Source organism: Melitaea cinxia, chromosome 11 (assembly GCF_905220565.1).
Source record: "Melitaea cinxia chromosome 11, ilMelCinx1.1, whole genome shotgun sequence".
Lineage (NCBI taxonomy): Eukaryota > Metazoa > Arthropoda > Insecta > Lepidoptera > Nymphalidae > Melitaea > Melitaea cinxia.
In genome coordinates, this window is record NC_059404.1 from 3,268,070 (window position 1) to 3,294,440 (window position 26,371).

The 26,371-nt window shown below is 33.5% G+C and overlaps 2 protein-coding genes across 2 annotated transcripts; both read left to right on the forward strand.

Annotated features, from left to right (window-relative positions):
• The first annotated feature begins 15,294 nt into the window (after positions 1-15,294).
• Positions 15,295-15,771, forward strand: LOC123658006 (protein GVQW3-like). The gene has a single exon (XM_045593485.1). The coding sequence runs from the start codon at positions 15,295-15,297 to the stop codon at positions 15,769-15,771; it is 477 nt and encodes a 158-aa protein (XP_045449441.1).
• Positions 15,772-15,791: 20 nt separating this feature from the next.
• On the forward strand, positions 15,792-22,827 carry LOC123658007. Its single transcript, XM_045593486.1, has 8 exons — positions 15,792-15,885; positions 16,680-16,859; positions 18,824-19,036; positions 19,353-19,573; positions 21,471-21,713; positions 22,115-22,305; positions 22,387-22,519; positions 22,610-22,827. The coding sequence occupies exons 1-8, from the start codon at positions 15,792-15,794 to the stop codon at positions 22,778-22,780; spliced, it is 1,446 nt and encodes a 481-aa protein (XP_045449442.1). The 3' UTR covers positions 22,781-22,827.
• Positions 22,828-26,371: the final 3,544 nt, after the last annotated feature.

Genomic DNA, 26,371 nt, shown 5'->3' on the forward strand with positions numbered 1-26,371 from the left:
GTCCAGATACACATGCTCGTGTGCTTTGAGGAAGATGTGTAAATCTTATCTACATGTCAGCAAAGATAACGTCATTATCTACGCCTTCAATGAGCACAATCACGAACGGCCAAAGTACGTTAAAACGAAGTCGGGGTACTATGCAAAAATTTAATTTCTCTTTTTAAAATATATTTTTGAAATTACAAATCACAAGACTTGCTTTGTTACTTGTATTTCTTATAATATATCTATATATCTTTTTCTTCTTTTCATTTTATATTAGAAATAAATTGTATTTAATTTGTAGTATGTTGAATTTTCTTATCGTCTATTATACTAAACCGAGTCGATAGTATTTTTCAGATTCTAAAATTTATTGTTAGAAAGTTACGACTCCTGTGGTAGCTACCTGCCACTTTAAGGTAAAAGCAATGGAAAATGGGTTGTCTGGAAGAAATGGCTGATTAACCATAAGTCCGCCTATTGTACTTCACTGTCTGTAACAATATTTATGCATTGTTTGTAATGTATTTGTGGTGTACAATAAAGTATAAAATAAATAAATATATAAAAGCTAAAGTTGGTCCCTAAAGAAGGAACGTATTTTAAAGTATCATTTTAGCGTGAATATCAAACACGTTATTTAGACGTTGTTATTACTTATTATCAGTGTAATCATAGATCAAGTAAAAAAAGGTAGATAACGCACCTAGAACAGAAAACTGAAGCCACTTTTTTAAAGATGTGTGAGTGAGTGAAGTGTTGACACCTTTTAAAGAAAGTCCCTAAAATTTTTATTAAACAATTAATTTAATATAGGTAAAATGGGTATGTGAAAATAAAAACCTGTTTATAGTTTTAAATAAATTTACTAAAAATAAAACAAAAAATCGGTAGAATAATAAAAAAATATATTCGTAAGATAATCGTATGAATGGACACTTCCTATCCCCTCTGTTTATCTCTTTTCAGTTTGCAGTCGGTTTTTTTAACTATTTTTCTTAAACCTAGAATCCTTTATGTTGTATAAGTTTTTTAAATTTTTGTCGCTTAGAACTCAGAGTCATCGTCATTGTTTGCATTTTACTAATATGATGTAGTCTTATGTTCAAATATTTTTCAATCACTAATCGTATTAAATTGACTTTATGCGCATGGCCAGCATAATCGTGGTCATTTTCTCAGTCTTACAGCCGCTACCCATTCACCTCTTATTAAAATATTCGTTGGAAACCTAAAACCATGAAATTTGATAGTAAAATATACCTAGTTTACTCAAAAATTGTAAAAAGTTAAAACATAAAACAAACGGGTTAATAATTCATAAATATATTTTGTTTTTTTTTTTTTTTTTTTCAATTTATGTAACATAAAATAACACGAGAAAAAAAAACAATAACTGTGTCTACTTTTTACTTAATTATTTTTCTGATTGCGTACAATTTACTTATCCACATTTTGGGGTATTGAAAAAAAGAACTACTGGCAACACTCCCGTGGTACGTCATTTCGTGACATTGAAATTATAAGTTCCGAATAACCTCAATATTATTTTGGAATAACAATAAATTTAAAGTTTTATATGTACTTACGTGTGAAACGATATTCCTTCAGATTTTTTGTTTACTTTGGTATTGTTTTTGCACCATTTAATCACACAAGACGGCATTTTATAAGCAAAGTTACTGTATGAAGCCTCGTGACATACTAACGAAAATGAGCGTAGTTTGATGCATATGTGTGCGTGAGCGTGTGTATTTACTTGAAGGAGCCGAGTTTTGTGGCTTCACTAACAACAAAGGCCGCGCATTATCTACTTTTTTTTACTATATCTATGAGTGTAATATGATATTTTCACAAATATAATCGTTTATCCGAGTACCGAGAGTTCATTTCTTCCGGCTTATTTTCTTTCGGCCCACACTAGAGACATTACTCTATCATATTTATTGTAATATTTAAAAAGTAACTTACTATTTTGACCAAGTTAAGGTTGCTTATAACACTGGGTACATTACCTAAGTGTGTAATGTATCTTACGTTAAGATATAAATTTTTTATTTTATTGCTTTATATTTTACTAACTTTTTTTGACGTGGGGAAAATCCATCATGGATACACGCTACAGCGCGGGGGCGCCAGAGGGTTATATCAGACTCCTACTGACTAAAAATTTTTCCTGGCCCCGGCACAATGGTGGGGTGGCCTCGCTCACAACAAGGCAACCCCTCAGACGTGTGGGGCCCTGTCGTCCGGCCAGCCGAAGTATATTTTACTAACCTACCTTAACTTAACTTTCTTTTTTTTTCTTATATTATTTTTGACTTTGTTATGCCGTAATAAATGTTTTCATTTCAATTATTGAAATAATCTGGTCTTCATTTTCTTTATCCATATTCATTTTATGAGAAGCGTTTATATTTTTCTTTTATGTTACTAATATCAATGACAATTTTGGATTTTGTTTCTAGCAACCTATATAACACTTACAAGAGGGACAAAACTGCTCCTATATAGAGGATACAGTTATAATAAAAGCGGGAAAATAAGAGACGGTGGTTCTAGGTATAGCTGCTCTGGCTCTAGAAGAAAGTTATGCGAGTCTTACTTACATGTGAGCAAAGATGACGTCATTATTCAGGCCATGCATCAACACAATCACGCACAGCCGAAGTTTGTGAGAACGAAATGTGGATACTATATGAAGATTTAGTTTATAAATGAAATAAAATTATATGCTAAATTATGAGGCTGATTGTTTTTACTCTCGATAGTATTTGTACATATTTCAGAAAATGGTTGGTTCGTTATGCTATTTACTCCAATGCATATATTAAGTTATTTTCAATGTTTCATCAAAATAATTATCAAGATCAGCACTAAGGTATTTCATCCCCATATAAATTTACAAGTAGTTGGAAGAATCGTGTTTATTATTGAAATATATTTCAGTAAGTAAGACCTAGCATTTGGGAATTTCAACCTGATATGAATATAAAAAAAAAGCTTAGAAGAATCATGCTTGACAAAGTATTTCAGTTACTTTGTCTCATTATTATAAAATTGGAATTGGCATAAACGTTGTCTTATAATTTGTTCATCAGTCATTAACTCCATTACAGACAAATCGACTTTTATACAATAATACAATTTACATTCAACACTATTTGTTTTAGTAAATTACATCGCACCATCAAAAATTCATTTTTGCGAAGAATACACTTACTTCAGAAGTGATTCGGTAAACCACGGGGATTGGAGATTTTGGAGGTACAGCTGTTCATGTTACGATACGAAGAACTGTGAAGCTCACGTTTATATTTACAAGGACGACGTTATCATTGCTGACACGCAACACAATCATCTACCTCTAGAGTATATTAAAACTAAAAAAGGTCTTTTCTTACAAGTTTAAATTTTGTCACAAATATTACTGAATTTTCGATTTATTTTCATACTTTTTACATTTGAACATATATTTTGGTATTTAGTTATTTGTATTATAAATGATCACAAGAATGAGAAATATTTACCAAAGAATTAGAGTTGGTTTTGATTTTGTTTATTGTTTACTTTATTAAATTTTGAACTAGGTCTATTAAGACAAGTGTTGATTAAAAGACTCATCCGTTTATTTTATGTCGTTTTGTACGTTTTTTGATTTGTTTCTGATTAAATTTGAGGTTAAAAGTCTATGTATTATTGATATATCACAATCCTACGTATTACCAATCGGCACTATTTTATATTCTGGGTTTTTCCTATACTTGTTAAGATATAGATATGCTTGTGATAGCTGTTATGGAAATGGTAGTATAACAGGTATAACCAAGCATCACATTTCAGAAGTTGCAAGATTCATTCAACTGGCCTCGGGGAGCAAGTTGTTGCTATACAAGAAATACACATTCTCCAGAAGTGGAAAGGTTCGGGGTGGAGGTTCTAGGTTCACATGCTCGAGTTCCTTCAGCAAGAATTGCAAGGCTCATATCCACGTAAGCAAGGATAACATAATACTTCTTGCATCAGCCGAACACACCCATGAACCCCTCAAATATATGGAAACTGAGGAAGGTTACGTGCGCATCGATTCAAGATACCCATATCATTATGATGTAAAACACGAAACTTTTGATTGAATTTGGTAATTTAAAAAGTATAATCTAAGATACGACCTAGACATGACCTTCACCCATCTGCTTAATGGATAAAAATTATTTTATCTCTACTTTAATACGTTAAAGATAAATCGCGAAAAGTTTGGCTGGAAAATTCCTGGCCAGGCTATATTATATTTGGCAAACGCTTTTATACCAGATTTAACACGCAACCCTATGTCATCGTTAGTCGCAACGAAAAAGCTCATTTTGATGTAAGATTTATTTATAAAACATGTGGTTGAAAGTAACTGAAACAATATATACCTGTTTATACCTGCCAACATTGTAGTTATTCCAGGAAAATAAGAGACAACCCAACGTTAGCATTTTATACAAGCATCATACTGTAACAGCTTAAATTATTCATTTAAAATATTTTTTAAACACATTTAAAATAGTAGCCTGGCCAGGAATTTTCAATCAATCCTTTCGCGATTTTTTTTTTAATGTACTAAAATAATTTTCATCCAATATGCAGATGGGTTAAGTTCGTCTCTAGTTCAGATCTCCTACTAGTAGTTAATCTTGCCGCTTCTTAAACTTATATGTATGGTAGATACTAGAGATTAAGATTACGTCTTGTGTAGAAGTATTTTCTCTCTGAAAAAAATTATACTTTAGAAGTTAAGTTAAATCTTAATTACACATAGGTTTAACTGACTTCTTAGTAATGTCAAGTAAGCTTTGTTACGTAACAACATTTTACATTTTAATTTTACCATGTCTTGATCTATTGTCTGCGTTTATCTTTTTTCAAAAACATGTTAGGAAATGATGAGTCGGCGGGTAATTAAAAATTTGACATTTAAAAATAATTTTTTGATCGAAGATTTATAAATTTAAGGGTCATAAACCTGATGGGATATGATTTTCATTTTATCGATTTTATGAGTAGATCTTACGATCTTATACAAATGTTTTAATTGGTGACTTTTAACTTTGATTTTAAATTAACGTGGTTATTTTTATTACTAAAATTACTTAGTGTAATATTTAGCCTACAGTTGGTCATTTGTAACTAAAATTTGCCGTCACTATTTTTCCATTACGTCGCATCGTAGTAAGGCTTTAAGCTACAGCATAAAATGTTACATAAAATGTAATAGATTTTCGTCGATTTATAGAATTAATAATAATAATCGTTTATTCAGAATTATATGCTTATATGTAATAAAGTTAATTTTTTATCAAAAATATTAGTGCAGTAATGCTAGATGTTCCGTCATCGTACACTTTTCATAATTTTACCGTTGTAATCGATGTTCTGCGTAAGTAGATTTATGCAGCAACAAAACGCAGCCTTGAAAAGCTGTTATGCGCTCACTGCCCGCGAGTTGAGATTTTTGACAAAACTTGAGGGTAGAAGCAACTAGGTGTGGCACACATGATCGCGCTGCGAACGCACGTCGTCTAAATCGGAACTCGACCGCCACGCGAACTTCTATGCGCATGTGTTATCGTGAAACTCTAATCGTAAAGAAATAAACTCTTAGCAATTGCTCTAAGACTTTGAAGTGATGTGCAGAATCCAACCAGATGGTGTGCCCTAACGATAGTGGAAGTCATCATCGATTCTCTAAGGTACGTGGGTGCATTGTATTTTGTTGCTGCGTGCCTATTAACGTTCTGAACATCGATTACATCGGCAGATTATTCCTGGTCTGACCAAAGTGTAGTAAGAAGCCACCTATCGATTTTCTTTGTGGAGGTGCGTTTGCTACACTAGATGTGTGTACTTTTGGAGCAATCATAAATAGTAGTGAGCTTACTAGGCGTGGAAAACTAAATCTTGTTTTCTATACATTAAACAAATATTAGTTCTTTTATGAGTTATAATTTTTTAACGACTTCAAAAATGGATGGGGTTTTCAATTTGATTGTATTTTTTTATGTATGGCATCACATAATTACTGGGGTACTGATTTTGATAATTCTTTGTTTAATCGAAAGCTGGTGCTTGTCATGTTGTCCCATTTAAATTTGATCGTATTTAATTGACCATTTCGTCTACCTTTGTTCTAATTCTTGTCAATGCAATTGAAGTCGGTTTTTTTTCATTTGCGAGCAAATACAATTATTATTACTATAGAAAAGTCAAAGTTTAAATGCCTGAAGTACCTGCACAAAATTCCTTTATACAGACCTAATAAATCGATTTTTTTTAATATTTAATTTAATATATTTGTTCATAGTTTACACGGATGTCTATTCGTACCTACAATACAAAAATAGTATAATTTTTTATCTATTTAGATTGTAAAGATTATTAGAAGGTGGATAATAATTAAAAGATAAGAAGATAAATTTATAGGTATAGGCCCTATTTCACCAGTTGCTGACAAAGCTATCTGACGTGTAGCCGGTATCCAATAGATAACGGATTAGTGATGTATTTATCTTTTCCATAACCAAAGTCCGCTTTATCCGTCAGATATATCCGTTTTGTTGAGGAGAACAGGTTCTAAGTGCCTGTTTTAACTCCTGTCGATAAAGCCTATCAGAAACGTATGTTCGTGATATCAGTAACCAGTGAAATAGGCGTCTAGAGTAGTTAATAGAAAAAGTGTGTGTATGCAATTATCACACTTCAGAAGTAAAACTTCTGAAAAGTCGTAGGATCGCGTCGTAGGGCATCATTAAGACATTTTGCTTCAAAAATAAATCATGCAACTTAGCACGTATGACAAATAGATAAGTATCTATATATCATCTAGATGTCTATGTTTGTCACTAAAAACATAAATTATATGGTTTGTCAATCACTCGATTAGTTTTAGTTACATACTGTGTCACTGTTTTAAAAGTAAATAAAGATTATTATTCCGTAAATTCATTTATTTTTTATACCAAGAGCTTAATCGAGTTGCGCCGATATTGAACCGCCTTTACGTGTTCCATTGCTGGGTCAGTGGGATGAGTGAGTGGTCTGTTTTAATACATACGATTCATTTAAACGACAGATTTTAATAAACGCTAAACTAGTTTTATTACAAGGTAAAAATGACAAGAATTATTATTTCAAGTCTTGATTTTGTCTCCTCTCCCCCGGAGCTCTGGCTACCTTAGTCATCACAGGAATACAACACTTCGTCAGAGCAGTGCTGTTTAGCTATATCCTTCTGTAAGGTTAAGGTACTTCCCCAGACTTCCTGCACTAGATTATAAGCAGGATATATCCTTCACTATGTATGTTCTTTGTATGTTTTCAGGTAAAATCTTAACATAGCTTACTGATTCAACAATTTATTTTCTTAACAGTCACACTTACAGCATAAATCACAGTTCTCCTAATGGATGGTGGGATATGGTACGCTTGTCGTAACTATATTTCAAAGAAGTGCAGCCCATTTATCCGAACTTTGAAGAACAATGTTATTTGAAATTCCAACACTGTCCATGATCACGAACCTCCAGGCTACGTGGTCACTAAAGATGGATATTTTTCAACACTTAGCAATTCCAAAGCAAGTATCATTTTGATTCACCAAAGTGTCCTAATGACGCTTAAGATTAAAAAATGTTGTTAATATAACTTTTATAAATATTTGCTTTTTTTATTGTTGTAAGACGATCGGATTTTGTTTAAAAAGTTAAGCATAAAAAATTACCTTACGAAGTCTTCTTTGTTGGGCCATTTTGGTATTTTTTTTTGAAATAATAAAATTTTTGTGTCTTGGTTCTGTTATCAGGAAAGTTTCTCAACAGTATACACGAAATAATAAAGTAAATACGAGTAGTAAGTTCATTCGATAACCATCGTAGTGTATGCCTCTTCGTAGAGCCATGCTTCGGTACATATAATTATGTTATTTTTAATTTTATCATCTTTTGTTAATTATAACATATTATAATAGTAGCTAAGTTTATTTTATGACTGTTATTATATAATATATAGGTACTATTGTTATTCGAAAAAAAAAAATTTGTTTAATTCATAGGTTGTGTTAAAAATTCAACTACGAAGTTTCCTGTATATATTGTACGCAGTAACATGAATTTCTTTAAACGGGTAAATGTTTTATTAATCATTAAATAAAAATTACAAATTTAATACGAATCAATTTTATTTAAAATGACATTAATAGAAGCCCCATCTACGCCTGCGAGGAGTCTCTTCTAACGGTTGAAGCTAGCTAATCTTTCGCCAACTCAGTCGCCGATCGGAGCTAGCGGATGATGCCCATGTCGTTAAGGTAAGTCCAGCTATTTTTGATTTATCAAAGTATAAGCACGCCTGCGAGACGTATGTTCAGGCTTTGTGTAACTTTTAACTAGGTTTGTGTGATTTTACTTTTGTTTGTTTTCGTATATTTCATGTCTATTTTCGGCGTTGTTTCAGGTACAAATATGTCTTGTTATAATAGATTAGACGAAGAAGATATTTTAGCAATATTAAACGAGGAAGATAATCCTTCTTTGGAAGATTCAGATTCCGAAGTTGAGGATGACCAGTTTATCGATGACGTTCAAAGCGAAGATGAAAATAGTTATGTAACTGAATACGTTTCGTCGTTAGAAGGATCTGATCCCTCCGAGGAAACCAACCTAGCCCTTGTTGCAGAAGCTGATCCATTATCTGAAGCTGACCGTGTTTCACCAACTGCCAACTCGGGGCGACTTTATCGTATTCGTGGTAATACTCTTCGAGGTAAGAATGGACACATTTGGTCAACTGTTAAAGCTCAAACATTTCACAGTACTCCAGCTATGAACATAGTCCGTACCTCTGGAGGTCCAGCTCGCATGTGCAAAAATGTTTTTGATCCTGTGCAAATTTTTAATTTATTCATAACCGATGAAATTTTATCTAAAATTGTCAATTGGACTAATGTTGAAATGGTGTCTAAACGCCAAAAGGTAGGAAAAATTACAGCGACTCATAGAGACGTCACTGTTTTAGAAATTCGTGCATTTATTGGATTATTGACTTTGACTGCAGTTATGAAGCATAATCATCTTTCAACCGATGAACTATTTGATCCTACTTTTTCTAGTACACGATACATATCAGTCATGAGCAAAGAAAGATTTAAGTTCATAGTCAGATGCCTTAGGATGGATGATAAGACTTTGAGATCAACTCTTCGACCAAATGATGCCTTTGTACCAGCTAGAAATGTTTGGGAACTGTTTATAAAACAATGTCAAATCAATTATATTCCTGGCTCTGAGGTGACAATTGATGAACAGTTGCTCGGTTTTAGAGGTAGATGTCCATTTCGGATTTACATACCAAACAAGCCCGATAAATACGGTATCAAGTTTCTTATGATGTGTGATGCAACTTCTAAATACATGATCGACGCTGATCCATATATAGGCAGGAGTACAAATACTGGCGGGGTACCGCTTGGTGAATTTTATATAAAGAAATTGTCACAGACTATTCATGGATCAAACAGAAACATAACCTGTGACAGTTGGTTTACATCCATACCACTAGCCAAAAGTTTACTTCAGCAGCCTTATAATTTAACTCTAGTTGGCAGTATACGATCAAATAAACGGGAGATCCCTGAACAATTGATGAACTCGAGATCACGTCCCGTTGGCAGCTCTATGTTTTGTTTTGATGGCCCCCTGACACTTGTATCATATAAACCAAAACGTACCAAGATGGTGTATCTCTTATCCTCTTGCGATAGAAATGCAGTAATAAATGATCCCAGTGGTAAACCTGACATGTTTTTATTTTACAATCAAACGAAAGGTGGAGTAGACTCATTTGGTCAAATGTGTTCCTCAATGTCTTGCAGCCGCAAGACTAATAGATGGCCAATGGCTGTATTTTATGGTATCCTTAACATGGCTTTTGTTAATTCTGCTATAATATATAGCCACAACATGATAAAAAATAATAAAAAACCATTGAACAGAAGAAAATTCATGAAGCAATTCAGCACAGATTTGATCACGCCTTGGATGGAAAAGAGACTTGAAGCTCCGACATTGAAAAAATCTTTACGAGGAAATATAAGCCAAATTCTCGTAAACCCTACCGATCTAGATAATGGAAATCGAGAAGAAGAACTCGAGCCAAAAAAACGTAAATGCTGCGCCTTTTGCTCCTATAAAAAAAGGAGGATGACAAAATCAGTGTGTTATAAATGTAAAAAATCTGTGTGTGGCGAGCACAAAGTTGATATGTGTGTAGACTGCTCTTAAAGTTTAGCGAGTCTTTTAAAGTCTAATTAGTTTTATGTTAGCTCTAAGAATATATAAATAACGTTAAAAAAAGATTTTCTAAAAAAAACATGTAAACTTTTTTTTGCTCCAATTTATGCATTTTGTATTTTCGTTGTAATAAATAACTTTGATTATAACTATAATTCATAACATTGTTGTTTTATTTTTAGTTTATATTCCAAATTTAAATATCTGCTAAATAATATTTCTAAAATAGGGCTATTATTGCATACTGATTGAAATTTATATGTGTACGCCTCTGAGATGTGTGTTTAGGCTTTGTGTATCTCTAGAATAGGTTAGGCTTCTAAGGTTAAAACGAAAAGCAAAATAGTGCCGTCATCGCATGAATATTGTTTTACCGACATGCGACAACGGTTGCTGTTTAGTTGTTGTCAAAACGTAAATTCTAAAAAGAAAATACCCGGAACCCTAGCTCGTAGTCTAAACCAAAATCATTGCGAGGTCTAAAAAATAATTTTCTACTTTCGACTTGAAATTTCGGTTCAGGTTTTAGCTAAAATAACTGGTTAGACACTACTTATTTTTGATCCTTGTCTGTAGACATAGTCTGGCCATAAATACTGTTACAATTAAAAATAAACAAAATATTACATTTGAATTTGGAATCTGTCATTTTTATATGATTGTTTATTGTGGAATGGAGTGTGGTGATAAAGAGAACCGAATCGCTGTGATTGCATTAAACAAAGTAGGTTTGGAGCCTAATACAAATTTTAAAACTCTCCGTTGCTTGGTATCTATCAGTCAAATGTTTATGTACCGGGCTATCGATAGGTACAACGAAACCTCCTCTGTTTGTGACAGAAAAAGACGTAGCCGTCCGGTTAGTCTTCGTACGAAAAAGGTAAAACAGTAAGAGAAAGAATTTGAAGGAATCCTGTCTGAAAGTAAATGATTTTATCTCGGGAAATCAAGATATCACCTAGAACCATGTCGCATATTTTCAAAGATGACGTAGGACTTGCAGCCTATAAGAGACGCAATGGTCATTTCTTAAATGATAAATTAAAAAGAATACGGTGGTAAAATCGAAACAACTGCTTAAAGCGGTACGCAAAGGGAGGTCACAGAAATAAAATGTTTACGGATGAGACCATTTTTACAATTGAGCAATATTTTGAATGTTTCCCAATTAGTCAACAGAGTACAACGTGGGTATTATCCAACTTCAGGGATGGTTTTGGTGGAGTGTTAGCTATGAAGGAGTAACTGAGCCTATGTTTATGAAAAAACATCGGCACGACTGTATTGCAGACAATGGAGACCACTTCGAATAAGCTTTATATATATTTTAATGGTTTTTTATTAATGTATTAAACTAACACACTGTAATATTAATAAATTTTACGTGCAATAGAAGAAATGTAATTTTCCTTGTAACAATATTTAGGGCATGACTACATAGTCTACATAAATATGTATAATACAATCGTTTTATTTGTTTCTTATTGGCCATATAATAGAAAGTTTTTTTTTAATTTTTAAGTTTTGTTTTGTTATACCTATTTGCAGGTCAAATCGTAACAACAGTCAACGGTTCTAGATTCTATCTTCTAGACGGTTACACTTATAGCAAGAATCAGCTGTTTCCTGATGGAGGGATACGGTACGCGTGTCGTAATCGTCATTCGAAAAAGTGCAGCGCTTTTATACGGACTTCGAAAAGCAACGTTATTTTAAGATCAAACACGGTCCACACTCACGAGCCTCCAGGTTACGCGTTCACTAAAGATGGATATTTTGTAAAAACTTAGCGATTACAAAGCAATTATCATTTTGATTTGCCAGTGTCCAAAAAAATCGCACCTTTAAAAATATCTTTAGTGTAGTTTTCTTAAACTTTTCTTTTTGTTTTCCTAAGGGGATCGATTTTTATTTTAAAAGCTAACCATATAAAACCTTTCAGTATATCACCTTTCGGTCTATTATTTGCTATGCCATTTTGGTATATATAAATTAAATATACCTCTATATCGATATATACAAACTACATTTTGTAACACGGGGGATAAATTTATTCCCCTAAGCTGAAAAGTGATTTTGTAATCGTTAAATAAAATTATTACAAACCTATGAATTAATTTTATTTAGAATTACATTAATCAACTCTCCTTATTCGTTTCCAATGTTATTGTTTTTTTTTGTAAGAAACTTTTTAGAACTTGGAAATTCTAGTTTCTTGGCATTAAAATGTAAACCAAAATAGCGCCATCATTGCACTAATATTATTTTATGTCATCTATTACCGATATGCGACAGTGTTTGCTGTCTGCTTGCTAGTTGTCAAATCGCTAACATTAAAAAAAAATACCCAGGTCCTTATTATGATTAGCTACAAATAACTGCTTCGGTTCGACACTAATTATTTCTGTTGCTCATCTATTGCAATTAATGTTCACGTTATATATGATTATAATAGTTAATTTAATTTTTAATATATTTATATATTTGCAGGTCAAATCGTAAAAACAATCACCGGTTCTAGACTCTATCTGCTAGACGGATACACTTATAGCAAGAATCATGTACATTCTGATGGAGGGATACGGTACGCGTGTCGTAACCGCCTTTCGAGAAAGTGCACCGCTTTTATTCGGACTTCGAAAAACAACGTTATTTTAAGATCTAACACGGTCCATAATCACGATCCTCCAGGTTACACGTTTACCAAAGACGGATATTTTGTTAAGACTTAGCGAATATAAAACAATTACAAGTTTATCTAACCATAGTGTCCTAGCAAAGACCATATCTTAAATCTAAATAATGTAATAAAAGGGGTCTGATACAAATAATAATTATTAAAACTTACAATTAGTTTTTTTTTTTTTTTTTTGTTTAAACAAGAAAGCATAATGATTCTATCTCTTCTTGTTTTTGAAGCTAGTTTGGTACTTTATAATGATTTTTTTTCTTCGAGGTTTTTTTTGTGTTAGGTTTGAATAATTATCATGGGGTATAACCCCATATTATGATGCGATTTAAGTAAGATTAATAGGTATTCGGTGGCCAAAGCTCCTAAAGAGAGTCGGGGTAGGTTCGGTAATTACGATGCTCTCATTCGTCATTAGCGCTGTACGCTTGTTTTCCGACTTAGCTGTATAAAAAAAGTCTCTGGCAGTATAAAGTGGTATTAAATCCAAGGAAATGAAGATTGCTATCCAGTTCGCTTTATTTATTTATTTTTATACAACTAAGTCGGCAAAGAAACTTACGTTACGGTAGCTTATAGACGCCTGCAAAACCAGAAGCATCGCAAACGCGTTGCCGAAATTAGCTCCAATCATCCAAGAGCTCTGGTCATCTTACTCACCAACAGGAACACAACACAGCTTGAAAGCAGTATTATTTAGCTGTGATCTTCTTTCTATAAGGTCGAGGTACTACCCCAATCGGGCTGCTCCATATATTTAAAATATTTTATTAATAAATTGAAATTTTATACAATTTTCTTCTCGTTTCAATGTTTGGTGTCGATAAAAGAGTTAATAATATTTACTTTACCATACAATAATTTAGTAAACTAATATATATAAAATGCAAATTAAATACATTTACCACAGATGCGCACTTCATAAAGCTAATGAACGGAACAATACTGTTCATTTCCCATGAGTACTCCTATCACAAAATTGCTGGAGTCAAATACGGTGGGGGGATCCGATGGCAATGTTCATCGAGGAAGAAGTCCAAATGTAAAGCCTTCGCGGTGCTATCAGAAGACCAGGAGATAGTATACAGGATCAGTGGTTTTCACAACCACGATCCACCAGTCTACAAGGAAATAGCTCCAGGACAATATATAAAAATTTGATATATATTTATTGTATAGTTACTGAATAGTTGCATGATTTTTTTATTCAAGTTTACGTTTATTGTTTTGTTGAATTGAATTGTGTTCAAAAAACTTGTATATATATCATCAAGATTATTAATTATGTAAATGTTATATTGTACTGTTAACTATTTTCAAGCAAGAAGAATGTTTATGTAAAAAGATAACATGTTTTAACCATATACAAATTTATAGTAAAAATGCTCAATTAATTTTAAAATTGTTAAAATGCTGTTTACAAAGTAAAAAAAATTACAAATGACTTATTTTTTTTTAAAGTAATTATTTCTAACTAGCTGGTTCTGCAAATTCGTACCGCCTTTTTTCATGGGTTTATCTCTTTTTTTTAATTTTCATTATCAAGCAAAAACCAAAGAATGTTACAATTTTCATAACATTGTACATTTTTACAGATGTCAAGTTTATATCATTGACCAACGGTAGAGTTTTACTAATGGTAGATGGTTACACATTCCATAAGGGCGGTGGTCACATCAGATGTTTTGGTGGTGTGAAGTGGAGATGCTCATCTTCTAAGAAGAAATGCAGGGCATACGTCTCCGTGTCGGATAACGATGATTTCGTGATTAAGTACAGTTTGAATCACAACGATCACGAGCGTCCAGTTTACAGTACTGACCGACAAGGAAATTATGTTAAGATTTGCTAGTTAAAGTTAGTTATATAAGTCATATTTAGAAAGAAGAAATTTGTCAAAAATATATTTTTGTTTGAAAGTATGTCAGCACTACTTATTCCTTGTTAGGAAACAAACGAGTACTCCTACCACAAAATAGCTGGAGTCAAATACGGTGAGGGGATTCGATGACAATATTCATAGAGGAAGAAGTCTAAAAACAATAAAATACTTTTCGTTATATATGTTTTGTTAAGTCTGTGCACTGAAACAAGGTGCCTGCATATGCATAGATGTCTTTGACCACATTATATATTTTCTACAATATTTGTTACAATAAATTTTGATGATGAAATACGAGGGGAGGTCAAAAAGTTCGCGGAATGGCGGGGTTGGCGAGGGTGAATTTACTCATCCAGGTAGGCGCTAATTGAGTGAATCATTGTTAATATATATATATATATACTACTATGGAGAAAATTGAATATCTTACCGTCATTAAGTTTCTCACCAAACAAGAAAAGACACCTCAAACAGTTTTTCAAGAGATGTCAGCTGTTTATAGGGACTCCGCTCCTGGGAAAACCATGATTTATAAATGGCACGCCCTTTACAAAAAAGGGAGGGACTCCATTGAAGACGACTCCCGACTTGTGCGGCCGATTGAGGCAACCACGCCAGAAATAATCGAAAAAGTTGAAAAACTTGTATTGGAAAATACCCGGCTAAAGAAAAAACAGCTTACAACATTAGTTGGAGTATCAGAAACAACCATTGTGAACATCCTACATCAACACCTTGGCATGACTAAAGTCTGTGCAAGATGGGTTACGAGAATACTTTCTGCGGATCAAAAACGCGAGCCCGTCGAAGCCCGAATTGAAACTGGCAATGAAACTTGGGTTCACCATAATGAACCTGAGTCAAAGCAAGAGTCGATCAATTAAAGGAAGATATTAAAGAAAAAATGCGAGGAAAGCTTACAAAAGGCGCGCTGCTTTTGCACGACAATGCGCCCGCGAACACATGCCAGGTTGCGACGGCTGCCATTCACCGGTGCGGTTTTAAACAACTGCGCTACCCACCCTAAAGCCCAGATCTGACCCCAAGCAACCATTATTTGTTTCCAAAAATGAAGAATGAACTGCGTCGAAAAATTTGGAAACGATGATGAAGTGAAGTCGGCAATTTCGGTCTATTTTGACGCCCAAGACAAATCATTTTTTTTCGACGGTATTAATAACTTATTTGACAGATCTAATAAATGTATTAGAGTTAAGGGAAAATACATTGAAAAGGAAAAATACTTTAATGTTTCATTTTATTATCCTTCTCTGTCATTTCGCAAACTTTTTGACCTCCACTCGTACGTACGACTTCGACAATCGCTTTCTAGTGCCGATAGCAACTATGTATGTGCACTGATTAATAAACTAGATTTTAATCAGTGGTCAAACAACAACCATGGTCACGAGAGGATGTAAAGTATCCGAAACGTCGGGCATCTAAAAAACTTAATAAACTGCGATAAAATGCGAAAGTTGTTTGATCTCGTAAAGATTAGAAAACAATATGTAAATGTTGAAGTTATTAGAAATTAATATATCGTTGTTTAATTCTATAATTAACTGTAAAAATTTAGCTTAAAATTTATACATTGTTATATACTCTTTTAAATAAAGTTTAAAAAAGTTTTCTTTTTTTGATTATTTTATGTAATTAAAACATTAAAAATTAATATATAAATGCAGATGACATGACAAATTTGTAATAAATACTAACAAAACGAAAAATAATGTTTAAAATTACTTCTAACTTTTATAATGTCTTTTAAAAAAACATTAATTATTTGCAGTTGAATTTATAACTATGATAAATGGTACTAAACGACTTGTGATGCAAGATTACGTGTTCCACAAATCTTACCACGGTTCGGGGACCAAGAACAGAAGATGGAGGTGTTCAGCTCGACAGAAGGGTTGCAAGGCGTTGGTCATCTTAGATACGGAAGAAAAAATAATCAAGAGGTACCAGGGTATCCATAACCATCTACCTCCTGTGTTTAAGAAAACAAAATACGGCTTCATACTTGTAAGAGAAAAAGTTAGAAAAAAATATGAGATCGAATAAAGTTGAAATTCTAACCTCGGCCGAAAAATAAATGTAATTAAAAATTAGGTATAAATCGTCCAGAACAAAAAATAATAACGTTCTACAATATTTTGTTTGAAATAGTGTGTGTGGTACTTATGTACGCTCGTGAGAAGTTATTCTTCATTGGCTTGCTAACTTCACGTTGCTAACTTCTTCTTCGTTGACTAGCTAACTTCAGGTGTCGGTTTTTTTGTGACAGTTTGTGTGCGCATCGTAAAAAATTACTCTCATCATTTTTCTCTAAAGCGCCAAAAGAAGTATAACTTCAAAAATTATAAAATTAGCACCCGCGAACCGTGAATTGTGCTTCGTGAAACAAACTTCCAATTTTTATATCGGCAAATATACAAAACGTTGTCATTAAATGACCTTCAAACTTTTCCAAAAAAAAAAAAAATATTCAATCAGCTTTAAGTTATTAAATGAAATATTCTAATGCTAAATTATTAATAGTTTCTCGACTACGAAATACTATACGAAGGTTAAACAAATTACGATCAACCCCAAATTTCCTATGATATTACAATTTTGTAGAATCATAAATCATAGCTCATCCAATATGGACAACTTGCTGATATCACGTAGACGTATGTTGAAACCGTACGCAAGCTAAACTTATATGCCGAATCTTTTTTTTTTTTTTTTGGGCTTCTCCATCTATATTTCACTTAAATCTACTGGATCTTAATATCGTGTAATGCCTTAATAAGTATACCTATGATTGCTATAAAGTCAGGGTCCAGAATTATTTTGTAATTTAAAAAGGTTGTATTATCAATATCTACTGATATTTAAATATCTGTATCAAATAAGTTTTGATTAGTTGTTACTAAATTGATATATTTAATATGGTGTTATTTTTTTAGGTAAACTTAAATATATTTAATATATTTTTGTACTAATAAAACGTTTAATATAATGATGGTTATACTTTTATTGTGAAACTTTTGATTAAAGTAATATACGTATTCATGTGAGCTAAGAATATTTGGATTCCTGAGATATTAATTTACACTGGAGTAACGGAAAAGACACAAAAAAGGGTAACCGAGGCGGTCGAGATTACGACCGCAATATAATTTTGAAGACCGTGATATTTCAATTATTCTTAACTAAAATGTATTTTACAGTTCTGCTCAATTTGACGTTCGGATGCTGTTCTGCTTAATTCAAGATATTTGTGCTATTCAAGGTTTAAGGATTAATAAATCTTGCAATATTAATATTGTAAAAAGCTATTTCTCTTTATAATACATAGTAATATTTGCAAAATGTTTACAGTGACAATCATTACATTAAGGAAAGGGGGTAGAAAGTTACTGATGAAGAATGGGTACACTTTCTATCGCCACAAACCATTTAAGTTTGGAACGAGATGGAGCTGCACGAACTCCTCTAAATGCAAGAGCAACCTTCTCATAACTCATAATGGGAGCTTGATGAGAGCCCTTGAAAACCATAACCATGATCGTCCTCTTTACTGTAGAATGTCGGATGGGACTTATGTTAAAACGTAAAAATGATATGATGACGGTAGTTTTAAACTAAGTGTCTTTGAGCATTCGAATGTTTTTTTTTTTTTTTGTAAATTTAATGTTATGACTAAGTATTACTTGCTATCGTATATATTATATTTTAAGTAATTTGTTTTAAATTAAAGAAATGAAGGCTACAATTTTTTTCTTTTAATTTAAAAATGCTAAGCTACGACAATCGCTTACCATCAGGTGAGCCGTACGCTTGTTTTACGACCTAGTTGTATATATAAAAAAGATGTCTGTCCAGCTGTGAGCCAATTGTAGGCTTCTTCAGTTCAGTACAATAAATAAACAAATTTATTTCTAGCTATGCTCATAACCATGAACAACGGTAAGGAGACTTTGCTTTATTACGGTTACACATTTTTCTTCCGATATGAAATGAAGTCTGGGAAGAAATGGGTCTGCACAAAGTTTCCAAGATGCAAAGCCTTTTTATGTGTCAATAAAGACGAAACGATCTATCCTAGTTATCCCGAACATAATCACGAGAAGAAAAAGTTATACAAGTGTCCGAATGGTAGATGGGTAAAAATATCTTAGTTTTTGAATAAAGTTACTTTTTGTATGGTATTTTAAGTCTTTTAATGTATGTAAATAATAAGTGATTCCACTCTCCTTCCTTCTAAGCCTTCCCTGTACTTTCTTTTTATCATTCTTTAGCCACAAAACAGCGCTTTCGTAAATCATCCGATATTGCAAGTGGTAATAGGCAGAGGACATAAAATTGAATAAGATTTTTACAACCTAGTCGTAAAAAAAAATAGTTTATCCTGCTGTGCGACACTTATAGACTTTTTTAGTTCAGTCCAATTAATAAACAACTTTATTTCCAGCTATGCTCATAACCATGAACAACGGTAAGGAGACCCTGCTTTATTGCGGTTACACATTTTTCTTCCGATATGAAATGAAGTCTGGGCAGAAGTGGGTCTGCACAAAGTTTCCAACCTGCAAGGCATTTTTATGTGTCAATAAAGACGAAATGATCTTCCTGAGTAATCTCGAACATAATCACGAGAAGAAAAAGTTATACAAGTGTCCGAATGGTAGATGGGTAAAAATGTCGTAGTTTTCAATAATGTTACTTTCTGTGTGGTATTTTAAGTCTTCTAATGTATGTAAAACATAAGTAATTCCACTCTCCTTCGTTCTTAGCCTTCCCTGTATTTTTTTAAATCTTTCTTTAGCCCTATTGAAAGTTAGTAAGCCATTTTTGCCTAAAAAAAATATAAAACAGTGCTTACGTAACTCCTTCGATATTGCATGTGTTTAATACGCAGCGGACATAACATCAAGTTAAATCAAAAACTTTGTTAATTAATTTTGTTCCTAAAAATAATCTACATATTATGAATTATAAATAAGCATTTATTTTTTAAACGCCTCACACTAGGATTAAGGGACCTGGGGAGAGCCGACTGTGGAGTCATTTCCAGGATCTGGGATTTTCTCCTGTGTCGAGGGTCCGGAAACAAACAATACACAAACAATACCCAGACCACGATAAACATCTATATGGCCAGTACAAATGTTTATTGTGAGCGGGGAACAAATACGGGACTGTCACCACAACAGCCAGTGCTGGACCACTGCGCCAACGCGTCTTATATTTATTATTTTAATACATAAAAAAATTCTATACGCAACAGAACGTATGTGTTTGTAGTTTGTTGAATATAATTGTTTATCGTCGCTCGGAGAGCTTAAGCCGTCGGTCCCGGTTGTTATCATAAATACCTAATGACTACGTCACTCATAGTAGGGAACATGTCCGCCAACCTATAGTGAAGCAACCTGATAAATTAAACTCCAATCCTTACCTACATGGAGAATGAGGTTTATGAGTGGGATGTTATGTTAATATATTTATGTTTATTAAAATTGTTTATTAATGGTGTTTGGTATAATTATAAAAAAAATATTATACTGTAAGATGAAGATCCGAAGTATAAACGATCTTCACACATCAGTTTAATTGTGTTAAAAGTAAATCTCGATAGAGTTGACTGGCAAAATCCTTGCCAGGCTATTTAGTATTTAAAAAAAATATATATTTGAATATGCACCAATGAGTGGAAAAAATATATTTTTGGGGATGTGAGAAACAGGGTGTAAAGTTCCTCAATCCACCATTGAATAGAGAGGATCGTCCGACCAGACGGGTGTTGTGTCTGGTGAGCTACCGCTTCTTGCTGTCGGGTTCTTGTATATATGTTCAATTTCTCTGATAACTTTGATATCGCGATGTAGGATACGTCAGTTCTTAGTTCGTAGTTCGTATGTTGCGCGATAGATGTCGCCACATATTTTTAATATCAACCGAAAGCATAAAGCCTGTATAAAATGTAAACGTTGAATTGACTTTTATTTTCCTGGCATAACTACTGGATTGCAAGGTACAAACAGCTATATTGATATATATTGATATTAGTTATTTTCACTCACGTGTTGCTTCAAAATAAGCGCTGTTTCATTGCAAATACGATGACATAGGATTGTATTCTAAAAATCTGGTGTGAATGGCGGGTAGCGAATATAATATAAGCTGGACAAAATTTTTCAGCCAAAGCCAAAGAAAGCCTATCGCCTTTTATTTTTAACATACGAGAGCAGGTATAAAATAGTTTCTATCCATTGAACAGATAGATGAAGATCGTGTCTATTTCGGATCTTAGACTATATAGGTACATTTATAATAATATCTTTAGGTACTTGTAAAATTAAGAAAAATCAGCGCAATTATTTATAAAAAATAAATTTCTTCGAATACAAATAAATTTGAATTAAAATGTCTTTAATTAACCCTTTTAAAATAAAATAAGGTAATTTTACAAGTTAAAAAAAAAAAATTCTACAATATACTCATAATCTGTTACTCGAGTCGATTGTTATATTAAAATAGTTGGTTGTAGTTGACTTTGACAATTTTGTTACTCCAGTAATTCTGTCTTTTATTTTCCGATGCTTGCTGCGCAGTTCTCATTCAGGACCAGATTATTACGAAGCATAAAATCCGGTTTCGAGATAGCTCCTTGCAAGAGTGTCTTTACTCAGACCCCTTTCAGAATATTCCTGAAGATGAATTTTTAGCAAGATTTCGCCTTGGAAAGGAAACCATCAGGGGTCTGATAGCAGAACTAAGTCCGTTTATTCCGAGTCCACAGCGAAAAGATGGCGTTTCTGTAGCGACAAAGGTTAGAAATATAATATATTAACTGTGCCAGCGACTTCATCCGCGTGAAATTTATCAAAAAAGTTATTTTTCAGTTTGCAAAGTTATAAAACAAATAAATTTCAAAAATATAAGTAGCCTAAGTTACTCCTTGTTATATCAGCTATCTGCCAGCAAAAATCCCATGAAAATCAGCCTAGCCGTTTCAGAGACTAGCCGGAACAAACAAACAGACAGGCAGACAAAAATTGTAAAAAATGTTATTTTGGTATAAGTGCCATGTACATCTATATGCATTTAGAAGAAAAGCGGTTATTTTAATATTACAAACACACTCCAATTTTATTTATTTGTATAGATTGGTTTTTAATTAAGATAAAATATATTAGTATGTTGGTACTAATGATAATGCGTTTGTTGTAGGTAATAATAGCGCTAAGTTTCTATGCTTCGGGTTCATACCAAACGTGGATTGGACTAGGTTCCCTCCTCAATGTTTCTCAAGTAACGGTATCAAGAGCCATAAAACAAGTTACCGATGCACTCAACAGCATATTCCCTAAATATGTAAAAATGCCAGATAAAAAACGAGAAAGAAATGAAGTCAAAAGCAAGTAAGAATTTTACACACTTTCACTGTATTACTTTTCGTATTGAATATCTAACTAATTTACAATACTAAAAATTGATTTCAGGTTCTATAAGAAATTTCATATCCCAGGAATTCTGGGATGTATTGATGGAATACATATTCCAATAAAAAAGCCAAGCGTACACGAAGACGTATATAAGAACGGAATGGGATTTCATTCCCTTAATACTATGCTGGTAAGTTTGATATTAAAAATATTTAAATATAATGTATTATCTGTAATTAACACTATTTCCCTTACTAATTTTATTCAAACCGTGTTACAGATCTGCGATTCTGACTTGAATATTTTATGCGTGGATGCCAGTAATCCAGGATTAACTACTGCTTCAAGTGTTTGGCAAAGTCACCCGTTAAATGTGCATTTGAATGAGCTGGCTTCTAATGGAGTGCAGGGGTTTTTATTAGGTATTGTTATTGTTATTAGAATACCATAGTGGTGTCATACTTTTTTTTGGCTTTCATATTATACTTCTACAGGGCATAGTTGCGTTTAAATAACCTCACTTACAGACAGACTTTCTAACGAAATATTTTTTTATGACCTTTTAGGTAACATTGAATATCCTCTAAGCAAAGTTATGATGGTCCCGCTACTTAATACCGTGGAAGGTACTCCACAGCACCTTTATAACTTAAAGCATGCTACTGCGCGGAATACTGTCGAGCTCTGTATTAGTGTATTGAAATCACGGTTCAGGTAGAGTAATAGACGTATTTTTTTCCAAATTTTTATTAACGAAGCTTACCTACGGTTACCTCTTTATTCCCCCGTGGGAGCTCGTGGCGGAGGTCCTTGCCGAGACCTACTTCTACGTCTCGGGTAGGAGGGCTCTCGGTGAAAGCCCCACGTTGGACGAGATCCTACGGGTGCACCGGATGGAGCAAGAAGCGCTAATGTGGAGGTGGGGGTAGGACCAGGCAGAGCAGCCGTATGGCACACGCGCAACGGCTGCCTTGCGCCCGGTCCTTGAGCGGTGAATGTGCCAAGCGCAAGCCCCTCGTCTTCCGTCTAACGCAGGTTCTCACTGGGCACGGCTGCTTTAGTTACCTCTTTATTACATGCTGTTACCTGTTAGATACTTTGAATTACCGGTTAATTACGTAAAATTTAACCTGCATGCATGCCTGCCAACATCTCACTACTGGGCATAGGCTTCTTTCTCCATATAGAAAAAGGATTGGAGCTTAATCCACCACGCTGCTCCAAAACGGGTTGGCATATATTTTCCTGACTGAGTAATAATCGCTATCAGATATTTATGATAACAACCGGGACCGACGGCTTAACGTGCTCGCCGAGGCACGGAGGGGAGACGTACAAGGACAGATATCCAAACTGGAAAGATTTGTACAAATACAAATATCCATCCCGAGCGGGAATTGAACCAGCAAACCGTCAGTGTTTTAGGCGGCTACTCGCACCACTACACCAGGGCGGTTGTTTTCTTAGTTTAGCTTGCGTAGACTTATTTCTAATTCTCTTAAGGAATGTGCTGGCTTAATGGAATACATTGGTCTGAAAATTTGACGGGCACTGCTAAACCTTTTATTTAAAAAATATCAAATATTTAGTAATGATTTCGGTGATGTAGGAAAGTTGATTAAGGAAAACTGAATATCGATAACGAAGATATGGACATACATACACGCAAACCTACTATAACTTTCGGACATTTTAAGTAATATAAATATTTAAATTTTTAACATTTTAGATGTCTGCTGGCAATACGCGCTTTACACTACAAACCTACTTCAGCAGAGAAGATCGTTAAAGCGTGTTGCGTTTTGCACAATATCGCGAACAAGACCAAAGCTCCTGTGCCACCGCTGGGGCCTGAAGAAGCCACTGTTGAAATTGTTTATCGCCAACAGGCACGTGACTTATTTTATTACAATTACTATCATCGTGAAATTATAATATTTAGATGTTTTAATCAACAAAATCCTTAAAAGTTTTAATACCAATTTTACGCTGCATCTGTAATGAATGCCCAACTTCTGGGCATAGGCCTCTTTCCCCATGTAGGAGAAGGAGCAGAGCTTAATCCACCACGAGAGTAACGATCGCTATCAGGTGTACATGATAACAACCGGGACCGACGGCTTAACGTGCTCTCCAAGGCACGGTCGAGAGACCCACAAGAACTGCACAAACACCCAGACCACGGCAAACATCTGGATGGCCAATACAAATGTTTGAATCCGCAACTGCCAGCACAACGGCCACAAACCAGCGCTGTGACCGTTGTGCCAACGTGGTGTCAAAATACCAATTTTAATTTACATCAAATAGTGATTTAAACATCGATACATCTAATAATGTACAAAGGAGATGTTATAATTTATATAAATAGATGTTTTTCACTGTCAGGATGTTTGTGCTTGAGTTGTTAGTGTTCCCAGACATCCGTGGTACTTACCTTTACCGGTAGGGTACCGGGGCCTTTGATTATGAGGCGTTTTAAAAGTGTATCGTTTTTGCCACTGGAAGTTGCGACTGTAGAATCATGTCATTGACACGCGTAAAGGTGTCATTAAAAGTCATCTTACATTCTGCAATGAATGAAACTATTGTAAGAAAATATCAGTGGTCAATTAGTAGGTTAAAAGATTTAACTACACAAAATGCCGCAATTCACTTTATCGGTAAATTTTACAAACAATCATACTTTTATAGACATTATATATATAATAAAGGTAAATATTTATATACTGAGATTTATTTATTTTTTTTAATTTTTTATAATTAATTTAGGAGGAACGCTATAAGAAAGAAAATGCCAGCTGTATTAAAGGTCCTCAAGATGAAATTATAGACCAGGATCTGCTTGAAGGTCAAAAACTACGGCAGGCGCTCGTCGATGGAATATGGAGAAAATATTAAAATACTAGCTGACTCCGCAAACTTTGTTTTGCTATAAAATTATGACGTTACCCCCTTAATCCTACCCCGTATAACTTGGGGTATGAAAATTACATGTTGGCCGATTCACAAAATTTCATAAAAATCTATATAAGATGTTCCATATATAAATAATAATATGATTCACTGTACCTTTCGTTTTTGTTTAATAAACGTTTTACTTTATTTCTGACGTTCGTTGGTAAAAGTTTATCGCTATTTTTCTCTTTCTCTTATTCTTTTTTTTTCTCTTTCTTTCTTTTTATTAGTTTTAATATATGCGGAATTATATTTAACATCGATTGTTGCTTAATGATGATTTGATGTCGATTTACAAGTTGTTACATTTACGAGGATCATATTATTAATAATAAATGTAAATATTTATAATTTTTTTTTTTATTTTAATATGTTTAAAAAAAAGATTTTAACACCCTCATAAATTTTCACATATTATAAACGCACTAAATTAAAAAGAAAAATCTAACAAATGCCGTGATTTGTAAAATCTAATAGAGTTGTTTTGTTACTTGCTGACCCACATTTTGTTTCTTGAATATGTATATCAATTTTTTTTTTAATTGTCTTTGACACAAACTCTGTCCTAACTGTCCACTGATGTAGTCGTTCGTAAGTTATACGCGTTTCTCGTCTAGGTCTGGTTATATATTGTGTATGTTTTTCGGACCCCCGACACAAGAGAAAATCCTACTGCGGACAGTTGAGTGTGAAGTGTTAATTTATTTATTTAATGTTATTATATTTCAGCTGAATTAATAACGATGACGAATGGTAAGACGCTGGTGCTTTACGATGGTTACACGTTCTACAAGAGGTATAAGTTGAAGAAGTTCAATAAGTGGAACTGCACCTGTTTCCCGAGATGCAACTCCTTCATAAATATTGATGACAATATGACTATACTCGGCGCCATCGTTGACCACAGTCACAAGAGAAGAAGAATTGTTAAAACATCTAGTGGCTCTTACGCTAGAGTCTGACGACACATTGTTAGGTTTTCAGTACCAAATTTTATTTTCTGTGATAATAATTAAATATGTATTTTGTGATATGTTTTCTTAAATAAAGAGCTGATACCAAAAATTTGATATATATAAAACCC